Source organism: Xenopus laevis, chromosome 3S, assembly GCF_017654675.1.
Source record: "Xenopus laevis strain J_2021 chromosome 3S, Xenopus_laevis_v10.1, whole genome shotgun sequence".
In the NCBI taxonomy this organism is placed as follows: Eukaryota; Metazoa; Chordata; class Amphibia; order Anura; family Pipidae; genus Xenopus; species Xenopus laevis.
In genome coordinates this window covers 130,246,471-130,265,539 of record NC_054376.1, presented here as the reverse complement: position 1 = coordinate 130,265,539, position 19,069 = coordinate 130,246,471, and the positions used below count along the sequence as shown (strand labels likewise).

General features: G+C 48.9%; 1 protein-coding gene across 3 annotated transcripts in view; it reads left to right on the top strand.

Annotated features, from left to right (window-relative positions):
- The first annotated feature begins 3,996 nt into the window (after positions 1-3,996).
- Positions 3,997-19,069, top strand: part of arhgef15.S (Rho guanine nucleotide exchange factor 15 S homeolog) — a 31,448-nt gene continuing 16,375 nt past the window's right edge. Inside the window, exons 1-3 of one of the 3 annotated variants that reach the window (XM_018239740.2) lie at positions 3,997-4,288; positions 6,461-6,968; positions 17,879-18,892. In XM_018239740.2, the coding sequence (XP_018095229.1) occupies positions 6,497-6,968; positions 17,879-18,892 (1,486 nt within the window). In that variant the 5' untranslated portion in view covers positions 3,997-4,288; positions 6,461-6,496. Of the gene's footprint in view, positions 4,289-5,509; positions 6,227-6,460; positions 6,969-14,706; positions 14,853-17,878; positions 18,893-19,069 lie in introns of those variants that run through there. The other 2 variants (XM_041588979.1, XM_041588980.1) reach the window with 2 other exon arrangements.

The following is a 19,069-nucleotide window of genomic DNA, read 5'->3' as shown; positions in this document are numbered from 1 at the left end:
GTCCAGTGAGCTCACAATCTAAGGTCCCTAACACATTCCTATCAGCCCCTGGTCCAGTGAGCTCACAATCTAAGGTCCCTAACACATTCCTATCAGCCCCTGGTCCAGTGAGCTTAAAATCTAAGGCCCCTATTACATTCCCATCAGTTCTTGCCCCAGTGAGCTCACAATCTAAAGTCCCTTTCACATCAATATCTGCCCCAGCTGAGCTTACACTCTAATTAATGTCTCTGCCCCAGTAGGCTGATGGGAATGTAGTAGGGACATTAGATTCTATCAGTCCCTGCCACAGTGAGCTCACAATCTAAAGTCCTGAAAACATTCCCATCAGTCCCTGCTCCAGTGAGCTCGCAATCTAAAGTCCTTAAAACATTCCCATCGGTCCCTGCCCCAGTGAGCTTACAATCTAAGGTCCCTATCACATTCCCATCAGTCCCTGCCCCAGTGAGCTTAAAATCTAAGGTCCCTATCACATTCCCATCAGTCCCTGTACCAGTGAGCTTACAATCTAAGGTCCCTATCACATTCCCATCAGTCCCTGCTCCAGTGAGCTCACAATCTAAAGTCCTTAAAACATTCCCAGTGGTCCCTGCCCCAGTGAGCTTAAAATCTAAGGTCCCTATCACATTTCCATCAGTCCCTACCCCAGTGAGCTTACAATCTAAGATCCCTATTACATTCCCATCAGTCCCTGCCCCAGTGAGCTTATAATATAAGTCCCTATCACATTCCCATCAGTCCCTGACCCAATGAACTTCCAATCTAAAGTCCCTACCACATATCTATCCTTGTGTTTGTAGCCTGTGTGTGAACTTGGCACTGTGTGCACTTGATACTTTGCAGGTACAATGAGAAAAATCCCTCACTTCCCGGTATCCTGAGTATCAGTGGGTATGATGTCCCCCCTTCTAGAATAAGGTTCCACTGCAGCATACATGGGGCACCTACCTCTAGCAATCAGCCACACACCTGGGAAGCCTCCACTGTATGGGTATGGGAGGGAATGTATAGGGGTCCCAATGTGACCCTCAGCCCGTAGTGTCGGTGTGATGTACATGAGGGGCCGCATGTTGGATATGTGATGGTGCCCTTCTACAGAGAGCTGAACCTGTTTTGTTTATGGTGGTGTTCTGCTGGAACTTTAAAGGGATTCAATCCTGATTTTTATTTTAGAGTTTGTATTATTAAATTATTCTGTATACACTGCAAGTAATTCATTCTACCATTTAAAATTCTATTCTTCAACCAATACATTTTATTTATTTTTGAGTTGTAATATTGGTGTGTAGGTGCATCTCAGGCCGTTGTGCCTGGTCATGTGCTTTCAGAAAGAGCCAACACTTCATGAAAGAACTGCTTCCAGATATTGTTTCTCCTACTCAGTGTAACTGAATGGGTTGTGACTTGTATGAGCCAGACTTGGATTTTTACCATTGAGCGATTCTCATATCTACCACTAGGTGGGGCATGTGAGCATTTTTAAGGGATTCTGCCTTTGGAAAACGTGTTTTTTTTCTAAACACATCAGTTAATAGGGCTGCTGCACTGAAATCCGTTTTATGGTCTGACATCATACAGAAGTCATGTCTCAGTGGTGACACCACAGTTGGGCGTCATACAGAAGTCATGTCTCAGTGGTGACACCACAGTTGGGCATCATACAGAAGTCATGTCTTAGTGGTGACACCACAGTTGGGCATCATACAGAAGTCATGTCTCAGTGGTGACACCACAGTTGGGCATCATACAGAAGTCATGTCTCAGTGGTGACACCACAGTTGGGCATCATACAGAAGTCATGTCTCAGTGGTGACACCACAGTTGGGCATCATACAGAAGTCATGTCTCAGTGGTGACACCACAGTTGGGCATTATACAGAAGTCATGTCTCACTGGTGACACCACAGTTGGGCATCATACAGAAGTCATGTCTCACTGGTGACACCACAGTTGGGCATCATACAGAAGTCATGTCTCAGTGGTGACACCACAGTTGGGCATCATACAGAAGTCATGTCTCAGTGGTGACACCACAGTTGGGCATCATACAAAAGTCATGTCACAATGGTGACACCACAGTTGGGCGTCATACAGAAGTCATGTCTCACTGGTGACACGACAGTTGGGCGTCATACAGAAGTCATGTCTTAGTGGTGACACCACAGTTGGGCATCATACAGAAGTCATGTCTTAGTGGTGACACCACAGTTGGGCATCATACAGAAGTCATGTCACAATGGTGACACCACAGTTGGGCATCATACAGAAGTCATGTCTCAGTGGTGACACCACAGTTGGGCATCATACAGAAGTCATGTCTCAGTGGTGACACCACAGTTGGGCATCATACAGAAGTCATGTCTCAGTGGTGACACCACAGTTGGGCATCATACAGAAGTCATGTCTCAGTGGTGACACCACAGTTGGGCATCATACAGAAGTCATGTCTCAGTGGTGACACCACAGTTGGGCATCATACAGAAGTCATGTCTCAGTGGTGACACCACAGTTGGGCATCATACAAAAGTCATGTCACAATGGTGACACCACAGTTGGGCGTCATACAGAAGTCATGTCTCACTGGTGACACGACAGTTGGGCGTCATACAGAAGTCATGTCTTAGTGGTGACACCACAGTTGGGCATCATACAGAAGTCATGTCTTAGTGGTGACACCACAGTTGGGCATCATACAGAAGTCATGTCACAATGGTGACACCACAGTTGGGCATCATACAGAAGTCATGTCTCAGTGGTGACACCACAGTTGGGCATCATACAGAAGTCATGTCTCAGTGGTGACACCACAGTTGGGCATCATACAGAAGTCATGTCTTAGTGGTGACACCACAGTTGGGCATCATACAGAAGTCATGTCTTAGTGGTGACACCACAGTTGGGCATCATACAGAAGTCATGTCTCAGTGGTGACACCACAGTTGGGCATCATACAGAAGTGCAGTGGCCAAAAGTGGGATTGGGTGAGTCGTAGAATAAGTGACAGCCCTTATAATGTCCTATAATATTATGTCTCATTATGTTCCACGAGTCCAATGAATGTTCAGTCTTGTTGGGCCAATATTTGCACCACTTAATAAATGGGGCCCAAAGTGTAATTCCTGGGTGGCCGAACCCTGAGGTTGCCCCATACACAGATATTGCCCTTACATTTTGGTACAAAATCCTCCACTTTCCCATAAGGCAATGAGTTGGTCTTTAAATAGTGACCCCTGTTTGTCATGTGTGTAGCCTGTGAGTAAGTGTCGTAGACATGAAACGCGTCAGGTATGATGATTCCATACAAATAAAATTGTCTTTTTATTCAACATTTATCTGATCCATGGGAGACCTCTGAGTTCCTTGTCCAACATTTGGTTTTCCTAATGACTTCATTACACCCAATTAATTCCTAAATTAGCTGGAAACATATAAAGTGCCGGACTTGTCTGTTATTGATGTCGTCTCTATTCACCCCCAGTCTCTTCACCCCCCCCCCCCATGTCTCCTTCTGTTAATTGCTGAGAACTCCGCTCCCCCAAACAACTCCTTTCTCTCATTGGACCATGGAAAGTGTCAGGAGATTGAGATCCGGCAGCTGCAGCACCTCTTGCTCCTGTTCTGTATATGGGATCCTTCCTAAAGGGGAAGTCAAGAAGAGACCTGCAGAGGAGACATGTTATTCATGGTGTCAGTCTTGTGCTCCCTAGTTGTGACTGTGGAACCAGTTTTCCTTGTGTCAGTGCAATTGCTACATTGTTGCAGCAGTCAGAGCCGGCAGTGCAGAGACTACTATAGGGAGTCCAGTTGTACAAGGGTGAGACATGGGGAGATGATGAACATGAGAGAATGGAGCAGCTGCAGTGCATCATGGGATTCTATAGACTGAGTGTGGCCCCTGAGTCTCCTGTGAATGTGCAGGAACAATGGAGTGTAATAATGAGCCTGCAGGCCACACCCACCTACTCACCAGCTGCCAATCCCAGGGGCCGGGGGAGGAGCCAGAACAGCAGCAGGATGTGTCAGTCCCAGCGGCGAGTTTATAGACAGAGAGAAATCGGCGCAGGAGCAGCAGCTGTGTCTGGGCCCAAGAGCTGACACTCAGACACGTGACACTCAGCGCTCCCAGCAGCCTCAGCGCAGCTCATTCCCATCCCCACACCCGGCTCCGAGAACAATAGATGCCCCGCCCACCACCTTCCAACCCCGCCCACTGGCCGAGCGCCGCTCTCCTTCCCGGACTGACGAGATCACAGACTAGAGATTCTACTGCCGCCGCCGCCGCCGGGAGGTGAGGAACCCGCCCCACTACTACTCCCCCCCCTACTCCTCTATAGATTTTCTCTCTCTGTATCTATTATATATATGTGTGTATGTATGTACTGTCTGTTATATCATCTATATCCCATTGTGTTCAGCTCCCCCCACCTCCCCTCTGTGACACCTGCACATTCTCCCCATTCTCCTAAATACCCCCCCCCTGTGTCTGGGACATTGCTCCATACTCTGGGGGTAGTGCTGGGGGCAGGCTGCAGGGAGTTTCTTTGTGCAGGGAGTCTCTGGGTTCAGGGAGTCTCTGGGTTCAGCACAGTCAGAAGAGGAAAAGCGCAAGGATATTGGGGGGACACTGAAAGAATCTTGGGGGTCACACCAGGGTGGGGGAGGCAGATGGTACAAAGAGCTGACAGTCTCTCTCTCTTCAGAGAAGCTCAAGTCAATGTCCTTCAAGAGTCAATGAGTTCCATGTAGTGTAAGAGATTGCTAGCTCTTGTGCAGGGAAATACAGACTATACTGAGCCACCCCCTCCCTCCCTGCACTCAGTGTCGGACTGGGACACCAGGGGCAATACAAACGCCTTAGCCCAGGGGCCACTCTCAGCAGGGCAGCCATCAGGGGGGACAGCAGGGGGGAGAGTTGTAGGGGGCCCCAAGGATAAGGGGGACCTGGCCACACCACACTTACTTGATTAGCTGGGCCCCCCATCTTTCTGAGAGCTGCTGATTTCAGGAAGTCATGGATGTTTAAGGGGCCCTGGCCACCTGGCCGCAGCCCAGGGGGCCCAGGAAATGTTGTCGTATGGGGCCCTGTGATTTTCTGATGGTGGTCCTGACTCTCAGTAATATTATTATTATTATCCTTCCTCTCCTCACTGACACCTGGGCCCACCGGGAGTTTCCCTGATTCCCTATGTGCCACACACTCCCTGCAACTCCCCGCACCTCTCTCCTGGGCCTGACCCTGTTTATTGTAACCACTGTTACAACAGCCTTGGGGGGGGGGCAGGGAATATCCCAAATGTGCCCAGTGTCTGTATATTGTGTGAATCAGGGAGAAGTGGAGGCCGAGCAGATTGATGATACGGGGGGGGGGGGTAGAAAAATAGATGAGACTCAGGGCAATGGGGGGGGGGGGGGAAATTCGTGAATAGGAGAGACATGGGGGGGGAGTAGAAGGAAAGACACAAATAGAAGAGCAGAGATAAGTGGGTGTCACACGGGGGTATATTGTGCCCCTCTCTGATTGTGACTGTAAATTAGTCTCACTGTGATTGTCCTGCTCACTATGTGCTACTGTTTCCTCTGATAAGAGATATCATTGGAGCAGAAGCTTATTGCATTGTAGCGTCACATCTTCAGAGTAGAAGGATATTTGATTGGAGCAGCAGGTTATTGCATTGTAGCGTCACATCTTCAGACTAGAAGGATATTTGATTGGAGCAGCAGGTTATTGCATTGTAGCGTCACATCTTCAGACTAGAAGGATATTTGATTGGAGCAGCAGGTTATTGCATTGTAGCGTCACATCTTCAGACTAGAAGGATATTTTATTGGAGCAGTAGGTTATTGCATTGTAGCGTCAGATCTGCAGACTAGAAAGATATTTGAATGGAGCAGCAGGTTATTGTGCATTGTAGCGTCTCTGTTGAATGAAGGAATTTGTGCAGATGAGAGTCTGTTTATCAGGCTTCCCCCATGCTGGATTGAGGGTTGGATTTGGCTACAGGATGTGATTAGAGGACTAGTCCTTTCCTGTCCCATGTCCGTAGGAAATTCAGCCTTTCCTGTCTGTGGGATTAGAGCTCTGGGGCTCCAGGTTCACCCGGGGGTTAATGATACAGACTGTGTTTTTCCAAAGCTAAAGGAACGTTCAGACCCAGAAAACCTTGTTGAGTGTGTGCTGTGCGTCATGGGAATGTCGTCGTGCACGAGTTTTACTACCTGCCATTAGGTTTGTTTGCACCTTTCCCTTTCCTTATTGCCCCACTCAGGGCAAAGGCTATTGTGGGTGAGGCTTTTGTCTTGGGATTCTTTAACCCTTATGCAAAATATATTGTGTCCTCGCTGAATAGGGTTAACGGTTTTATTTTCTGCTTTATTAGTGGCACTTGGGATTCTTTAACCCTTTACATTCTCTGGGTTGAGATCATGTATAAACCAGGCAACTGCCATTTTTCTTTTACAGCTGTCTGGATGATGGCACTTGAGTTTCCATGACAACATGTCGGCTACTGACACCCTCCCACCTCTGGTGAATCTGTCCCAGAAACCAGCTCGCATTATTAAAGCCAGACCCCCCAATCGTCCTCCTCCTCATCTTCCTCCCAAACCACCGCAGAAGCTCCCCCCTCCAGCTCCCAAAAATGACCCACCCTCTGCAAAGAGTGATGTGCCGGGCCCCACGAGTGATTTAGCTGGCCCCAAGGGTGACCCCGAAAATCATCCTGTGATTCCAGCCCCCAGATCTGGTGCAGAACCCCCAGAAAATGTTGTGGATAATCAGCCCTTGTTGGGAGTCTGTGTCAAGAAGATGGCTTGTCTCTTCCAGAAGGAGCCTGTAGGGGGAGCCAGTGATGAACTTCACCCATCGGGGCCCAGCAGGGAGGACAAACTGCTCCCCCAGAAGGAGGAGAATACAAAATGTTTGCCGGCTGGGGCGGAGCTGAATGAAGAAGACGAGTCTTGTCCCCCCCGTGAGTATTTCTTTGCCCTTTCTACCTGTGATTGGCACGTTCCAAGGGCAACTGAACCCTAAATGTTGCTGTTACTATCAATATGAACATTTGCCGCAGAATAGTCTGTTAGTGAAGCAGGTGGTTTCCATATTTAGAAGGAACTGTTTTCCATTGGCTGTAAGCTGCCATGTCAGTGCTATGTGCCGGCCCACAGTGCGAGTCGCTGACTTGGTTCACAAGCTCTGAGGGAATAGTTTCCCTTGAGGCCGTGTAAACGCTCGTTTTCTGTTTGTACAAAATGTGACGGAGAAACAGGTAAATCCAGTATTTGGGGATATTCTGTGTGTATTTGTGACACTTTACCCCACATTCAGAACGAGGCTGAACCCTTCGGGAATTGAACCTGAGATTCCTCGGAACCTGCCGAGCAGGAAGAAGATATTTCTGTCTATGAATAAACATCATCACCTGAGCTTCTCATACTTTGCATATTCTCTGCTGGGGGAAATAAAAGCCGCCAGTTGCACCTGAGACTGCAGGGGTCAAAACTCCCAGCACCCACTGATATCTAGATTACACGGTGGTCTCTTGGGGGGATAAAAGAGTAGTGAGTACGTGGAAGAGCCTCCCAGGGATAGGTTGACGTATTGCCTTTTGGTTAGTTATTTTGCCCTGCTGGGAGGGTATTCTTTCTGCCCCCCTGGGGTATGTGCTATCTGGGGGTACAACATTATTTCCAGTGTAATAACATGGGGCAACTAGGGAAAAGCTCAGTGTGTGACCAACTGCAGGATGGGCTTCAGCCTTTGGGCGTTTCCTCGGGGGCGTGTTCTGACCTCCAGCTCATGTGGCCTAATGGGCTCCAGACCGACATGCTGATGTGGCCGAGTCACTACATTATTCTCATTCCCTGGCTTTGCACAGCAGCTCGTTGCAACTACAACTCTTAGCATTCCAGGCTGCCAGGAAGGCGGATTTAATTAAGGCTGGAAGTTATTTGCATAATTCTGCTGAGGAATGTTGATCTCATGTCGCCCCGAGCAGGGAGGGGCTCCAACACGTTGAGGTGTCACTAGGGTCACGTGTGAATAATGGTGCTGGGAAGTCACGTGGGAGCAGTTTCCTATAAACAGGGGACACTTTCACTTTAAATCATTGGATCAAAGTGGGTCCAGTCTCTGCCGCGGGCCAATTACATGTCTTTATTTGTACCAGACTCCCCCATATAATTAGGGGCAGATTTATCAAGGGTCGAATTTAGAGTTTATGGGAGTTTCTAAAAATTCCCCCCATCAACTCCCATGAACTCGAAATTCGGAAAAAAAAAACGCCCAATCGAAATTTATTAAATAGAATCGATATTTTTTTTAAAATTCAAATCGAATTTCGACTATTCCCTAGTCAAATTACACTAAAATAAACACGAAATTCGAATTTTTAATTCGTACCTTGATAAATCTGCCCCTTACTGTACAGTCGACAGTTAGTAGCAGTGGAGCTTGCACTCTATTCAAGGAGATGATTGGGGCTCTGGGCAGGGAAGGAGGTGTCTGTACCCACATTCCTGGGGCTGTTGCACCAAGAGGAGACGTGTAAGTGGGAAAAGGAAAGTACAATTAATCACGTGATTTATAATTAGGGCATCATAGATAAGGTGTTGGCTCCTAACGTTGGGCATCTGCTGCCCCAATAAATACAGGGAGGAAAGGTTGTGCAAGAGGAGGGGCCTCTCAGGAATAGCAGCCTGGGCACCCCGAGACTGAGCTGAATTACTTACATTATATATATATATATATGTAGCTGAATTACTTATATTATATATATATATATATATATAGCTGAATTACTTACATTATATGTATATAAATATATATAGCTGAATTACTTCTATTAGATACTGAACACTTACTGTTACTCACACACTTCCCTCCTGGGTTACTGGGCCCCTGTTATTTGGGCTACTATGTTGTATTTATGGGCTACGAGCCACCCTTGCCCTGCATGTCACCCAAGTGTCCCCGGTTATTGATATGGAGGGTGCAGCGCCTGTCATGTGGGTGTCAGGACTAGAGAGAGGCCCAGCTTCGGATCAGCCCAGTCCTCAGTTTGGGAAGGGGGATCAGGTGGGGGTGCCCCTCGGGGAGGGTGGGGGGATGAATCATTCTGTGTTGGCTCAGTCTGTCCATTCACACCCAGCAGCTGTGCAGACTCCCGGCGACCCCCTTGTACAGCTCTGGGGGAGGTTATTTTTAGGCTTGAATTCCAGTTTATATTCAGCCTCCCATGGATTCTAATAGGGAATCTGCTGCCTAAACAGCTGCCTGACCCACACAATGGAGCCCCTTGTCTGTATCAGTGGGGGTACTGTGTCTGTATAGAGAGGTGGGGGTACTGTGTCTGTATAGAGAGGTGGGGGTACTGTGTCTGTATAGAGAGGTGGGGGTACTGTGTCTGTATAGAGAGGTGGGGGTACTGTGTCTGTATAGAGAGGTGGGGGTACTGTGTCTGTATAAAGAGGTGGGGGTACTGTGTCTGTATAGAGAGGTGGGGGTACTGTGTCTGTATAGAGAGGTGGGGGTACTGTGTCTGTATAGAGAGGTGGGGGTACTGTGTCTGTATAGAGAGGTGGGGGTACTGTGTCTGTATAGAGAGGTGGGGGTACTGTGTCTGTATAGAGAGGTGGGGGTACTGTGTCTGTATAGAGAGGTGGGGGTACTGTGTCTGTATAGAGAGGTGGGGGTACTGTGTCTGTATAGAGAGGTGGGGTACTGTGTCTGTATAGAGAGGTGGGGTACTGTGTCTGTATAGAGAGGTGGGGGTACTGTGTCTGTATAGAGAGGTGGGGGTACTGTGTCTGTATAGAGAGGTGGGGGTACTGTGTCTGTATAGAGAGGTGGGGGTACTGTGTCTGTATAGAGAGGTGGGGGTACTGTGTCTGTATAGAGGGGTGGGGGTACTGTGTCTGTATAGAGAGGTGGGGGTACTGTGTCTGTATAGAGGGGTGGGGTACTGTGTCTGTATAGAGGGGTGGGGGTACTTTCTTTATAGAGGGGTGGGGGTACTGTGTCTGTATAGAGGGGTGGGGGTACTGTCTGTATAGAGAGGTGGGGGTACTGTGTCTGTATAGAGAGGTGGGGTACTGTGTCTGTATAGAGAGGTGGGGGTACTGTGTCTGTATAGAGGGGTGGGGGTACTGTGTCTGTATAGAGAGGTGGGGGTACTGTGTCTGTATAGAGGGGTGGGGGTACTGTGTCTGTATAGAGAGGTGGGGGTACTGTGTCTGTATAGAGGGGTGGGGGTACTGTGTCTGTATAGAGAGGTGGGGGTACTGTGTCTGTATAGAGAGGTGGGGGTACTGTGTCTGTATAGAGAGGTGGGGGTACTGTGTCTGTATAGAGAGGTGGGGGTACTGTGTCTGTATAGAGAGGTGGGGTACTGTGTCTGTATAGAGAGGTGGGGGTACTGTGTCTGTATAGAGAGGTGGGGGTACTGTGTCTGTATAGAGAGGTGGGGTACTGTGTCTGTATAGAGAGGTGGGGGTACTGTGTCTGTATAGAGAGGTGGGGGTACTGTGTCTGTATAGAGAGGTGGGGGTACTGTGTCTGTATAGAGAGGTGGGGGTACTGTGTCTGTATAGAGAGGTGGGGGTACTGTGTCTGTATAGAGAGGTGGGGGTACTGTGTCTGTATAGAGAGGTGGGGGTACTGTGTCTGTATAGAGAGGTGGGGGTACTGTGTCTGTATAGAGAGGTGGGGGTACTGTGTCTGTATAGAGAGGTGGGGGTACTGTGTCTGTATAGAGAGGTGGGGGTACTGTGTCTGTATAGAGGGGTGGGGGTACTGTGTCTGTATAGAGAGGTGGGGGTACTGTGTCTGTATAGAGGGGTGGGGGTACTGTGTCTGTATAGAGGGGTGGGGGTACTTTCTTTATAGAGGGGTGGGGGTACTGTGTCTGTATAGAGGGGTGGGGGTACTGTCTGTATAGAGAGGTGGGGGTACTGTGTCTGTATAGAGAGGTGGGGGTACTGTGTCTGTATAGAGAGGTGGGGGTACTGTGTCTGTATAGAGGGGTGGGGGTACTGTGTCTGTATAGAGAGGTGGGGGTACTGTGTCTGTATAGAGGGGTGGGGGTACTGTGTCTGTATAGAGAGGTGGGGGTACTGTGTCTGTATAGAGGGGTGGGGGTACTGTGTCTGTATAGAGAGGTGGGGGTACTGTGTCTGTATAGAGAGGTGGGGGTACTGTGTCTGTATAGAGAGGTGGGGGTACTGTGTCTGTATAGAGAGGTGGGGTACTGTGTCTGTATAGAGAGGTGGGGGTACTGTGTCTGTATAGAGAGGTGGGGGTACTGTGTCTGTATAGAGAGGTGGGGGTACTGTGTCTGTATAGAGAGGTGGGTACTGTGTCTGTATAGAGAGGTGGGGTACTGTGTCTGTATAGAGAGGTGGGGGTACTGTGTCTGTATAGAGAGGTGGGGGTACTGTGTCTGTATAGAGAGGTGGGGGTACTGTGTCTGTATAGAGAGGTGGGGGTACTGTGTCTGTATAGAGAGGTGGGGGTACTGTGTCTGTATAGAGAGGTGGGGGTACTGTGTCTGTATAGAGAGGTGGGGGTACTGTGTCTGTATAGAGAGGTGGGGGTACTGTGTCTGTATAGAGGGGTGGGGGTACTGTGTCTGTATAGAGGGGTGGGGGTACTGTGTCTGTATAGAGGGGTGGGGGTACTGTCTGTATAGAGAGGTGGGGGTACTGTGTCTGTATAGAGAGGTGGGGGTACTGTGTCTGTATAGAGAGGTGGGGGTACTGTGTCTGTATAGAGAGGTGGGGGTACTGTGTCTGTATAGAGAGGTGGGGGTACTGTGTCTGTATAGAGAGGTGGGGGTACTGTGTCTGTATAGAGAGGTGGAGGTACTGTGTCTGTATAGAGGGGTGGGGGTACTGTGTCTGTATAGAGGGGTGGGGGTACTGTGTCTGTATAGAGAGGTGGGGGTACTGTGTCTGTATAGAGAGGTGGGGGTACTGTGTCTGTATAGAGAGGTGGGGGTACTGTGTCTGTATAGAGAGGTGGGGGTACTGTGTCTGTATAGAGGGGTGGGGGTACTGTGTCTGTATAGAGGGGTGGGGGTACTGTGTCTGTATAGAGAGGTGGGGTACTGTGTCTGTATAGAGGGGTGGGGGTACTGTGTCTGTATAGAGGGGTGGGGGTACTGTGTCTGTATAGAGAGGTGGGGGTACTGTGTCTGTATAGAGAGGTGGGGGTACTGTGTCTGTATAGAGGGGTGGGGGTACTGTGTCTGTATAGAGAGGTGGGGGTACTGTGTCTGTATAGAGGGGTGGGGGTACTGTGTCTGTATAGAGAGGTGGGGGTACTGTGTCTGTATAGAGAGGTGGGGGTACTGTGTCTGTATAGAGGGGTGGGGGTACTGTGTCTGTATAGAGAGGTGGGGGTACTGTGTCTGTATAGAGGGGTGGGGGTACTGTGTCTGTATAGAGGGGTGGGGGTACTTTCTTTATAGAGGGGTGGGGGTACTGTGTCTGTATAGAGAGGTGGGGGTACTGTGTCTGTATAGAGGGGTGGGGGTACTGTGTCTGTATAGAGGGGTGGGGGTACTGTGTCTGTATAGAGAGGTGGGGGTACTGTGTCTGTATAGAGAGGTGGGGTACTGTGTCTGTATAGAGGGGTGGGGGTACTGTGTCTGTATAGAGAGGTGGGGGTACTGTGTCTGTATAGAGAGGTGGGGGTACTGTGTCTGTATAGAGAGGTGGGGGTACTGTGTCTGTATAGAGAGGTGGGGTACTGTGTCTGTATAGAGAGGTGGGGGTACTGTGTCTGTATAGAGAGGTGGGGGTACTGTGTCTGTATAGAGAGGTGGGGGTACTGTGTCTGTATAGAGAGGTGGGGGTACTGTGTCTGTATAGAGAGGTGGGGGTACTGTGTCTGTATAGAGAGGTGGGGGTACTGTGTCTGTATAGAGAGGTGGGGGTACTGTGTCTGTATAGAGGGGTGGGGGTACTGTGTCTGTATAGAGGGGTGGGGGTACTGTCTGTATAGAGAGGTGGGGGTACTGTGTCTGTATAGAGAGGTGGGGGTACTGTGTCTGTATAGAGAGGTGGGGGTACTGTGTCTGTATAGAGAGGTGGGGGTACTGTGTCTGTATAGAGAGGTGGGGGTACTGTGTCTGTATAGAGAGGTGGGGGTACTGTGTCTGTATAGAGAGGTGGGGGTACTGTGTCTGTATAGAGAGGTGGGGTACTGTGTCTGTATAGAGGGGTGGGGGTACTGTGTCTGTATAGAGGGGTGGGGGTACTGTGTCTGTATAGAGAGGTGGGGGTACTGTGTCTGTATAGAGGGTTGGGGGTACTGTGTCTGTATAGAGAGGTGGGGGTACTGTGTCTGTATAGAGAGGTGGGGGTACTGTGTCTGTATAGAGGGGTGGGGGTACTGTGTCTGTATAGAGGGGTGGGGGTACTGTGTCTGTATAGAGAGGTGGGGGTACTGTGTCTGTATAGAGAGGTGGGGGTACTGTGTCTGTATAGAGGGGTGGGGGTACTGTGTCTGTATAGAGAGGTGGGGGTACTGTGTCTGTATAGAGGGGTGGGGGTACTGTGTCTGTATAGAGGGGTGGGGGTACTGTCTTTATAGAGGGGTGGGGGTACTGTGTCTGTATAGAGGGGTGGGGGTACTGTCTGTATAGAGAGGTGGGGGTACTGTGTCTGTATAGAGGGGTGGGGGTACTGTGTCTGTATAGAGAGGTGGGGGTACTGTGTCTGTATAGAGAGGTGGGGGTACTGTGTCTGTATAGAGAGGTGGGGGTACTGTGTCTGTATAGAGAGGTGGGGGTACTGTGTCTGTATAGAGAGGTGGGGGTACTGTGTCTGTATAGAGAGGTGGGGGTACTGTGTCTGTATAGAGAGGTGGGGGTACTGTGTCTGTATAGAGGGGTGGGGGTACTGTGTCTGTATAGAGGGGTGGGGGTACTGTGTCTGTATAGAGAGGTGGGGGTACTGTGTCTGTATAGAGGGTTGGGGGTACTGTGTCTGTATAGAGAGGTGGGGGTACTGTGTCTGTATAGAGAGGTGGGGGTACTGTGTCTGTATAGAGGGGTGGGGGTACTGTGTCTGTATAGAGGGGTGGGGGTACTGTGTCTGTATAGAGAGGTGGGGGTACTGTGTCTGTATAGAGAGGTGGGGGTACTGTGTCTGTATAGAGGGGTGGGGGTACTGTGTCTGTATAGAGAGGTGGGGGTACTGTGTCTGTATAGAGGGGTGGGGGTACTGTGTCTGTATAGAGGGGTGGGGGTACTGTCTTTATAGAGGGGTGGGGTACTGTGTCTGTATAGAGGGGTGGGGGTACTGTCTGTATAGAGAGGTGGGGTACTGTGTCTGTATAGAGAGTTGGGGTACTGTGTCTGTATAGAGAGGTGGGGTACTGTGTCTGTATAGAGAGGTGGGGGTACTGTGTCTGTATAGAGAGGTGGGGTACTGTGTCTGTATAGAGAGGTGGGGGTACTGTGTCTGTATTGAGGGGTGGGGGTACTGTGTCTGTATAGAGAGGTAATACAGCTGTGCCAGGGGATATAGAGGGGACAGTGGGCAGAGCATTGGGTAGTCACATGGGCCGGTTATTTCTGGCTACAAGAGACTATTTATAAGGCCAGTCCCCCCGGAAAACACAGGCTGCTGGGATATGGCTGTATAGAGAGACAGACCAGTGAATAACACACACATATATATATAGAGAGAGAGAGAGAGAGAGAGAGAGAGAGAGAGGGGGGGTATAGGGAAATAATAACCAATCCCACCCTCTGGTATGTGCAGTGTGACACCCTGGAACCCACCAAACACCCACATTTAACTGGTGACTCTCCATACGATCCACTGAGCCTCGGCCCTGACTCCTGCAGGTTAGTGGATTGGGGGGAAACTCAAGCCAAATACCGAAAACTGTTCAGAGTAAATAAACTTAGTCTGACGTCAGTGGTAGGAAAGCTTTTCGAAGGGTTAATAAAGGATAAGATACTGGACTTCATAGCAAATCATAATACTATGAGTTTGTGCCCGCATGGTTTTATGTGTAATAGATCTTGCCAGACTAACTTAATTTCTTTTTATGAGAAGGTGAGCAGGGACCTTGATTCTGGGATGGCAGTGGATGTGATTTACTTGGACTTTGCTAAAGCATTTGATACAGTGCCACACAAAAGGTTACTGGTTAAATTAAGGAATTTTGGCCTGGAACTTAGTATTTGTACCTGGATAGAGAACTGGCTAAAAGATAGACTACAAAGAGTGGTGGTAAATGGAACATTTTCTAATTGGACCAGTGTTGTTAGTGGAGTACCGCAGGGCTCTGTACTAGGTCCCTTGCTTTTCAACTTGTTTATTAATGACCTGGAGGTGGCCATTGACAGTACTGTTTCTATTTGTGCAGATGATACTAAATTGTGCAGAACTATAGGTTCCATGCAGGATGCTGCCACTTTGCACAGTGATTTGTCTAAACTGGAAAACTGGGCAGCAAACTGGAAAATGAGGTTCAATGTTGATAAATGCAGGTTATGCACTTTGGCAAAAATAATATAAATGCAAGTTATACACTAAATGGCAGTGTGTTGGGAGTTTCCTTAAATGAGAAGGATCTAGGGGTCTTTGTAGATAACACGTTGTCTAATTCTGGGCAGTGTCATTCTGTGGCTACTAAAGCAAATAAAGTTCTTGTATAAAAAAGGGCATTAACTCAAGGGATGAAACATAATTATGTCTCTTTATAGGTCCCTGGTGAGGCCTCATCTGGAGTATGGGGGCAGTTTTGGACTCCAGTCCTTAAAGGGATTCTGTCATGATTTTTAGGATATAGTTTTTATTTCTAAATGACACTGTTTACACTGCAAATAATTCACTGTACAATATAAAATGTCATTCCTGAAGCAGCAAGTGTATTTAGTTGTAATATTGGTGTGTAGGTGCATCTCAGCTCATTTTGCCTGGTCATGTGATTTCAGAAAGAGCCTGCACTTTAGGATGGAACTGCTTTCTGGCAGCCTGTTGTTTCTCCTACTCAATGTAACTGAATGTGTCTCAGTAGGACCTGGATTTTACTATTGAGTGCTGTTCTTAGATCTACCAGGCAGCTGTTATCTTGTGTTAAGGTGGCCATAGACTCCAAGATCCGCTCGTTTGGCGACATCGCCAAACGAGCGGATCTTTCCCCGATATGCCACTAAACTGCACGGCTATATCGGGGGTAATTCGAACGTTCGGCCGTATGGCGGAACGATCGAATTACGATGCGCCAAGCAGCTCCGACGGGTCGGTCGGGTAAAAATCCAACCTTCCCGATCGATATCGTGGCCAGATATCGATCGGGAAGACCCGTCGGAAGCCCCCATACACGGGCAGATAAGCTGTCAAATTGGTCCAAAAGACCGATATCGGCAGCTTTATCTGCCCGTGTATGGCCACCTTTAGGGAACTGTTATCTGGTTACTTTCCAATTGTTCTGTTGTTAGGCTGCTGGGGGGAAAGGGAGGGGGGTGAAATCACTCCAACTTGCAGTACAGCAGTAAAGAGAGACTTAAGTTTATCAGAGCACAAGTCACGTGACTGGGGGCAGCTGGGAAACTGACAATATGTCTAGCACCATGTCGGATTTCAAAGTTAAATATAAAAAAATCTGTTTGCTCTTTTGAGAAATGGATTCCAGTGCAGAATTCTGCTGGAGCAGCACTATTAACTGATGTGTTTAAAAAAAAACATGTTTTCCCATGACGCTATCACTTTAAGAGGGATATAAATGAGCTTGGTAGGGAGGGGGGTGTGTATGGGGCTGTGTTTTCATTTGGAGAGGTTGGACTTGATGAACTTTGTCTTTTTTAACCCACTTTAACAATATAAGTAAACTCTATAAGTGTGTAACTATGTAACTATGTAACTCTATAGTGACTTCTGCAAAGCTTTGTGAGTAACAGACCTGCAATCCCACTGGCAGTTTAGTGGCTGTCGGGCACCAGTCAGGAAGGTTGGAAAATTCTGATTGGCTGCTGCATTGGGCTTTGCATGGGGTCCCTATGTGATCTAATCATTTGCCTGGGGGCCAGAGAATCCAATCAACCTAATTATGGCCCATCAATATCACACCAACATCTTGTTACATGGGCATCCCTATGTCTGTCTGTCCTTCTCTATCCCTATATCTGTCTCACTGTCTGTCCTTCTCTATCCCTATATCTGTCTGTCTGTCCTTCTCTATCCCTATATCTGTCTCACTGTCTGTCTGTCCTTCTCTATCCCTATATCTGTCTCACTGTCTGTCCTTCTCTATCCCTATATCTGTCTCACTGTCTGTCCTTCTCTATCCCTATATCTGTCTCACTGTCTGTCCTTCTCTATCCCTATATCTGTCTCACTGTCTGTCCTTCTCTATCCCTATATCTGTCTCACTGTCTGTCTGTCCTTCTCTATCCCTATATCTGTCTCACTGTCTGTCCTCTATCCCTATATCTGTCTGTCTGTCCTTCTCTATCCCTATATCTGTCTCACTGTCTGTCCTTCTCTATCTCTATATCTGTCTCACTGTCTGTCCTTCTCTATCCCTATATCTGTCTCACTGTCTGTCTGTCCTTCTCTATCCCTATATCTGTCTCACTGTCTGTCCTTCTCTATCCCTATATCTGTCTCACTGTCTGTCTGTCCTTCTCTATCCCTATATCTGTCTCACTGTCTGTCCTTCTCTATCTCTATATCTGTCTCACTGTCTGTCCTTCTCTATCCCTATATCTGTCTGTCTGTCCTTCTCTATCCCTATATCTGTCTGTCTGTCCTTCTCTATCCCTATATCTGTCTGTCTGTGTGGGTAGCGAGTGGGTGCATAGGGGTGTCTGTGGCTACTGATTGGCCCATTCTAATGCATGTGGTTTTTCCTCTCTCCCAGCTCTTCCCCCAAAGAACTTGCAAGACCCTGATGTCCGGGCTACAAGGATGGGATCTTGCCCCCCGCGCCCAGCGTGCCCAGCGAGATGTCGTTGTGCCTGTCACGTGCACAGACCTGGAATGGTGTTGGTTTGGCTCCCAGAATCCTTCATTTTGAGGAGCCGCAATCTCAGCGAGGCGTCGGACTCTTCAGACGATGGGGGTGTGTTTCACAGAACGTTGCCCATCTCTGAGGGAGCTGAGGACAGAGGAAAGTGGGGTCCCTGGTCCTTGAAAAACAAGATGGCGAGCGGGGGCACCTACTCCAGAAGGCGGAGGTCACTGAGATCTAGTGAATATTTTTTGGAGGGCCCCAGAGATGTGGAGGCCAAACCTGGGGTTGTGTTGACTTCCTACAAGTCTACAAATGACAGTAGTTTTGATGGGGGCTCAGATTCTTCCCCCCCAGACTCGGCTTCCATGCTCAATGGAGAAGCTACTGAGTCAGAACTGAGATCCTTCTGCACAAACACAGCTGAACAGTCAGAAACTGGAAACAGTGAAACCAGCCACACTGACTCCGCCCCTCCACTTCCTCAGTCTGAAGCACCTCCCCTGAGGAGCCATAGATTTAGGGCAGAGTTAAATGGTAAGATTGGGGAGTCATCCCAGTGTAATAACCCACCCGACCCCGAGGATCCCAATGCCGACCCCTCGGCCCTCAGAGACTCCACAGAGGACGCGAGTGCAGCGGAATCAAGAGTTAAGGTGCGTAAGCCGGCTCGCAGGAGCAAAGTCCCTCCGCTGGCACTGCTGCACGTTGAAGAAAAAACAGCACTTATACCCCCAAAAGTGCCCAGCAAACCCCCACGCGGGGCAGCGCCCCCTCCTCCTCCATTTATGCGCAAAGGCTCCTTGAAGCGATACTCGGCCGACAACGCAGAGGAGGTGGAGCAACGAGAGAAGGAGTCATCCCTCAGCTTGCCCACTATGTACCGACCAAGAGAGAACTGCCCCTCGACGGGGCAAGAAGACTGTAAGTATCTCTATACAACTGCACAGCATGCTGGGAACTGCACACACTAATATGTAACCTCTGTTATTGGCTGATTGGTTGCTCTGGGTTATATGAAGTTTCTCTATAACATTTATAGGGTTTGGGGATCCAGGCATGGGGAACAGCCACGAGGATTGGATCAGGTTCTGTTCCCTG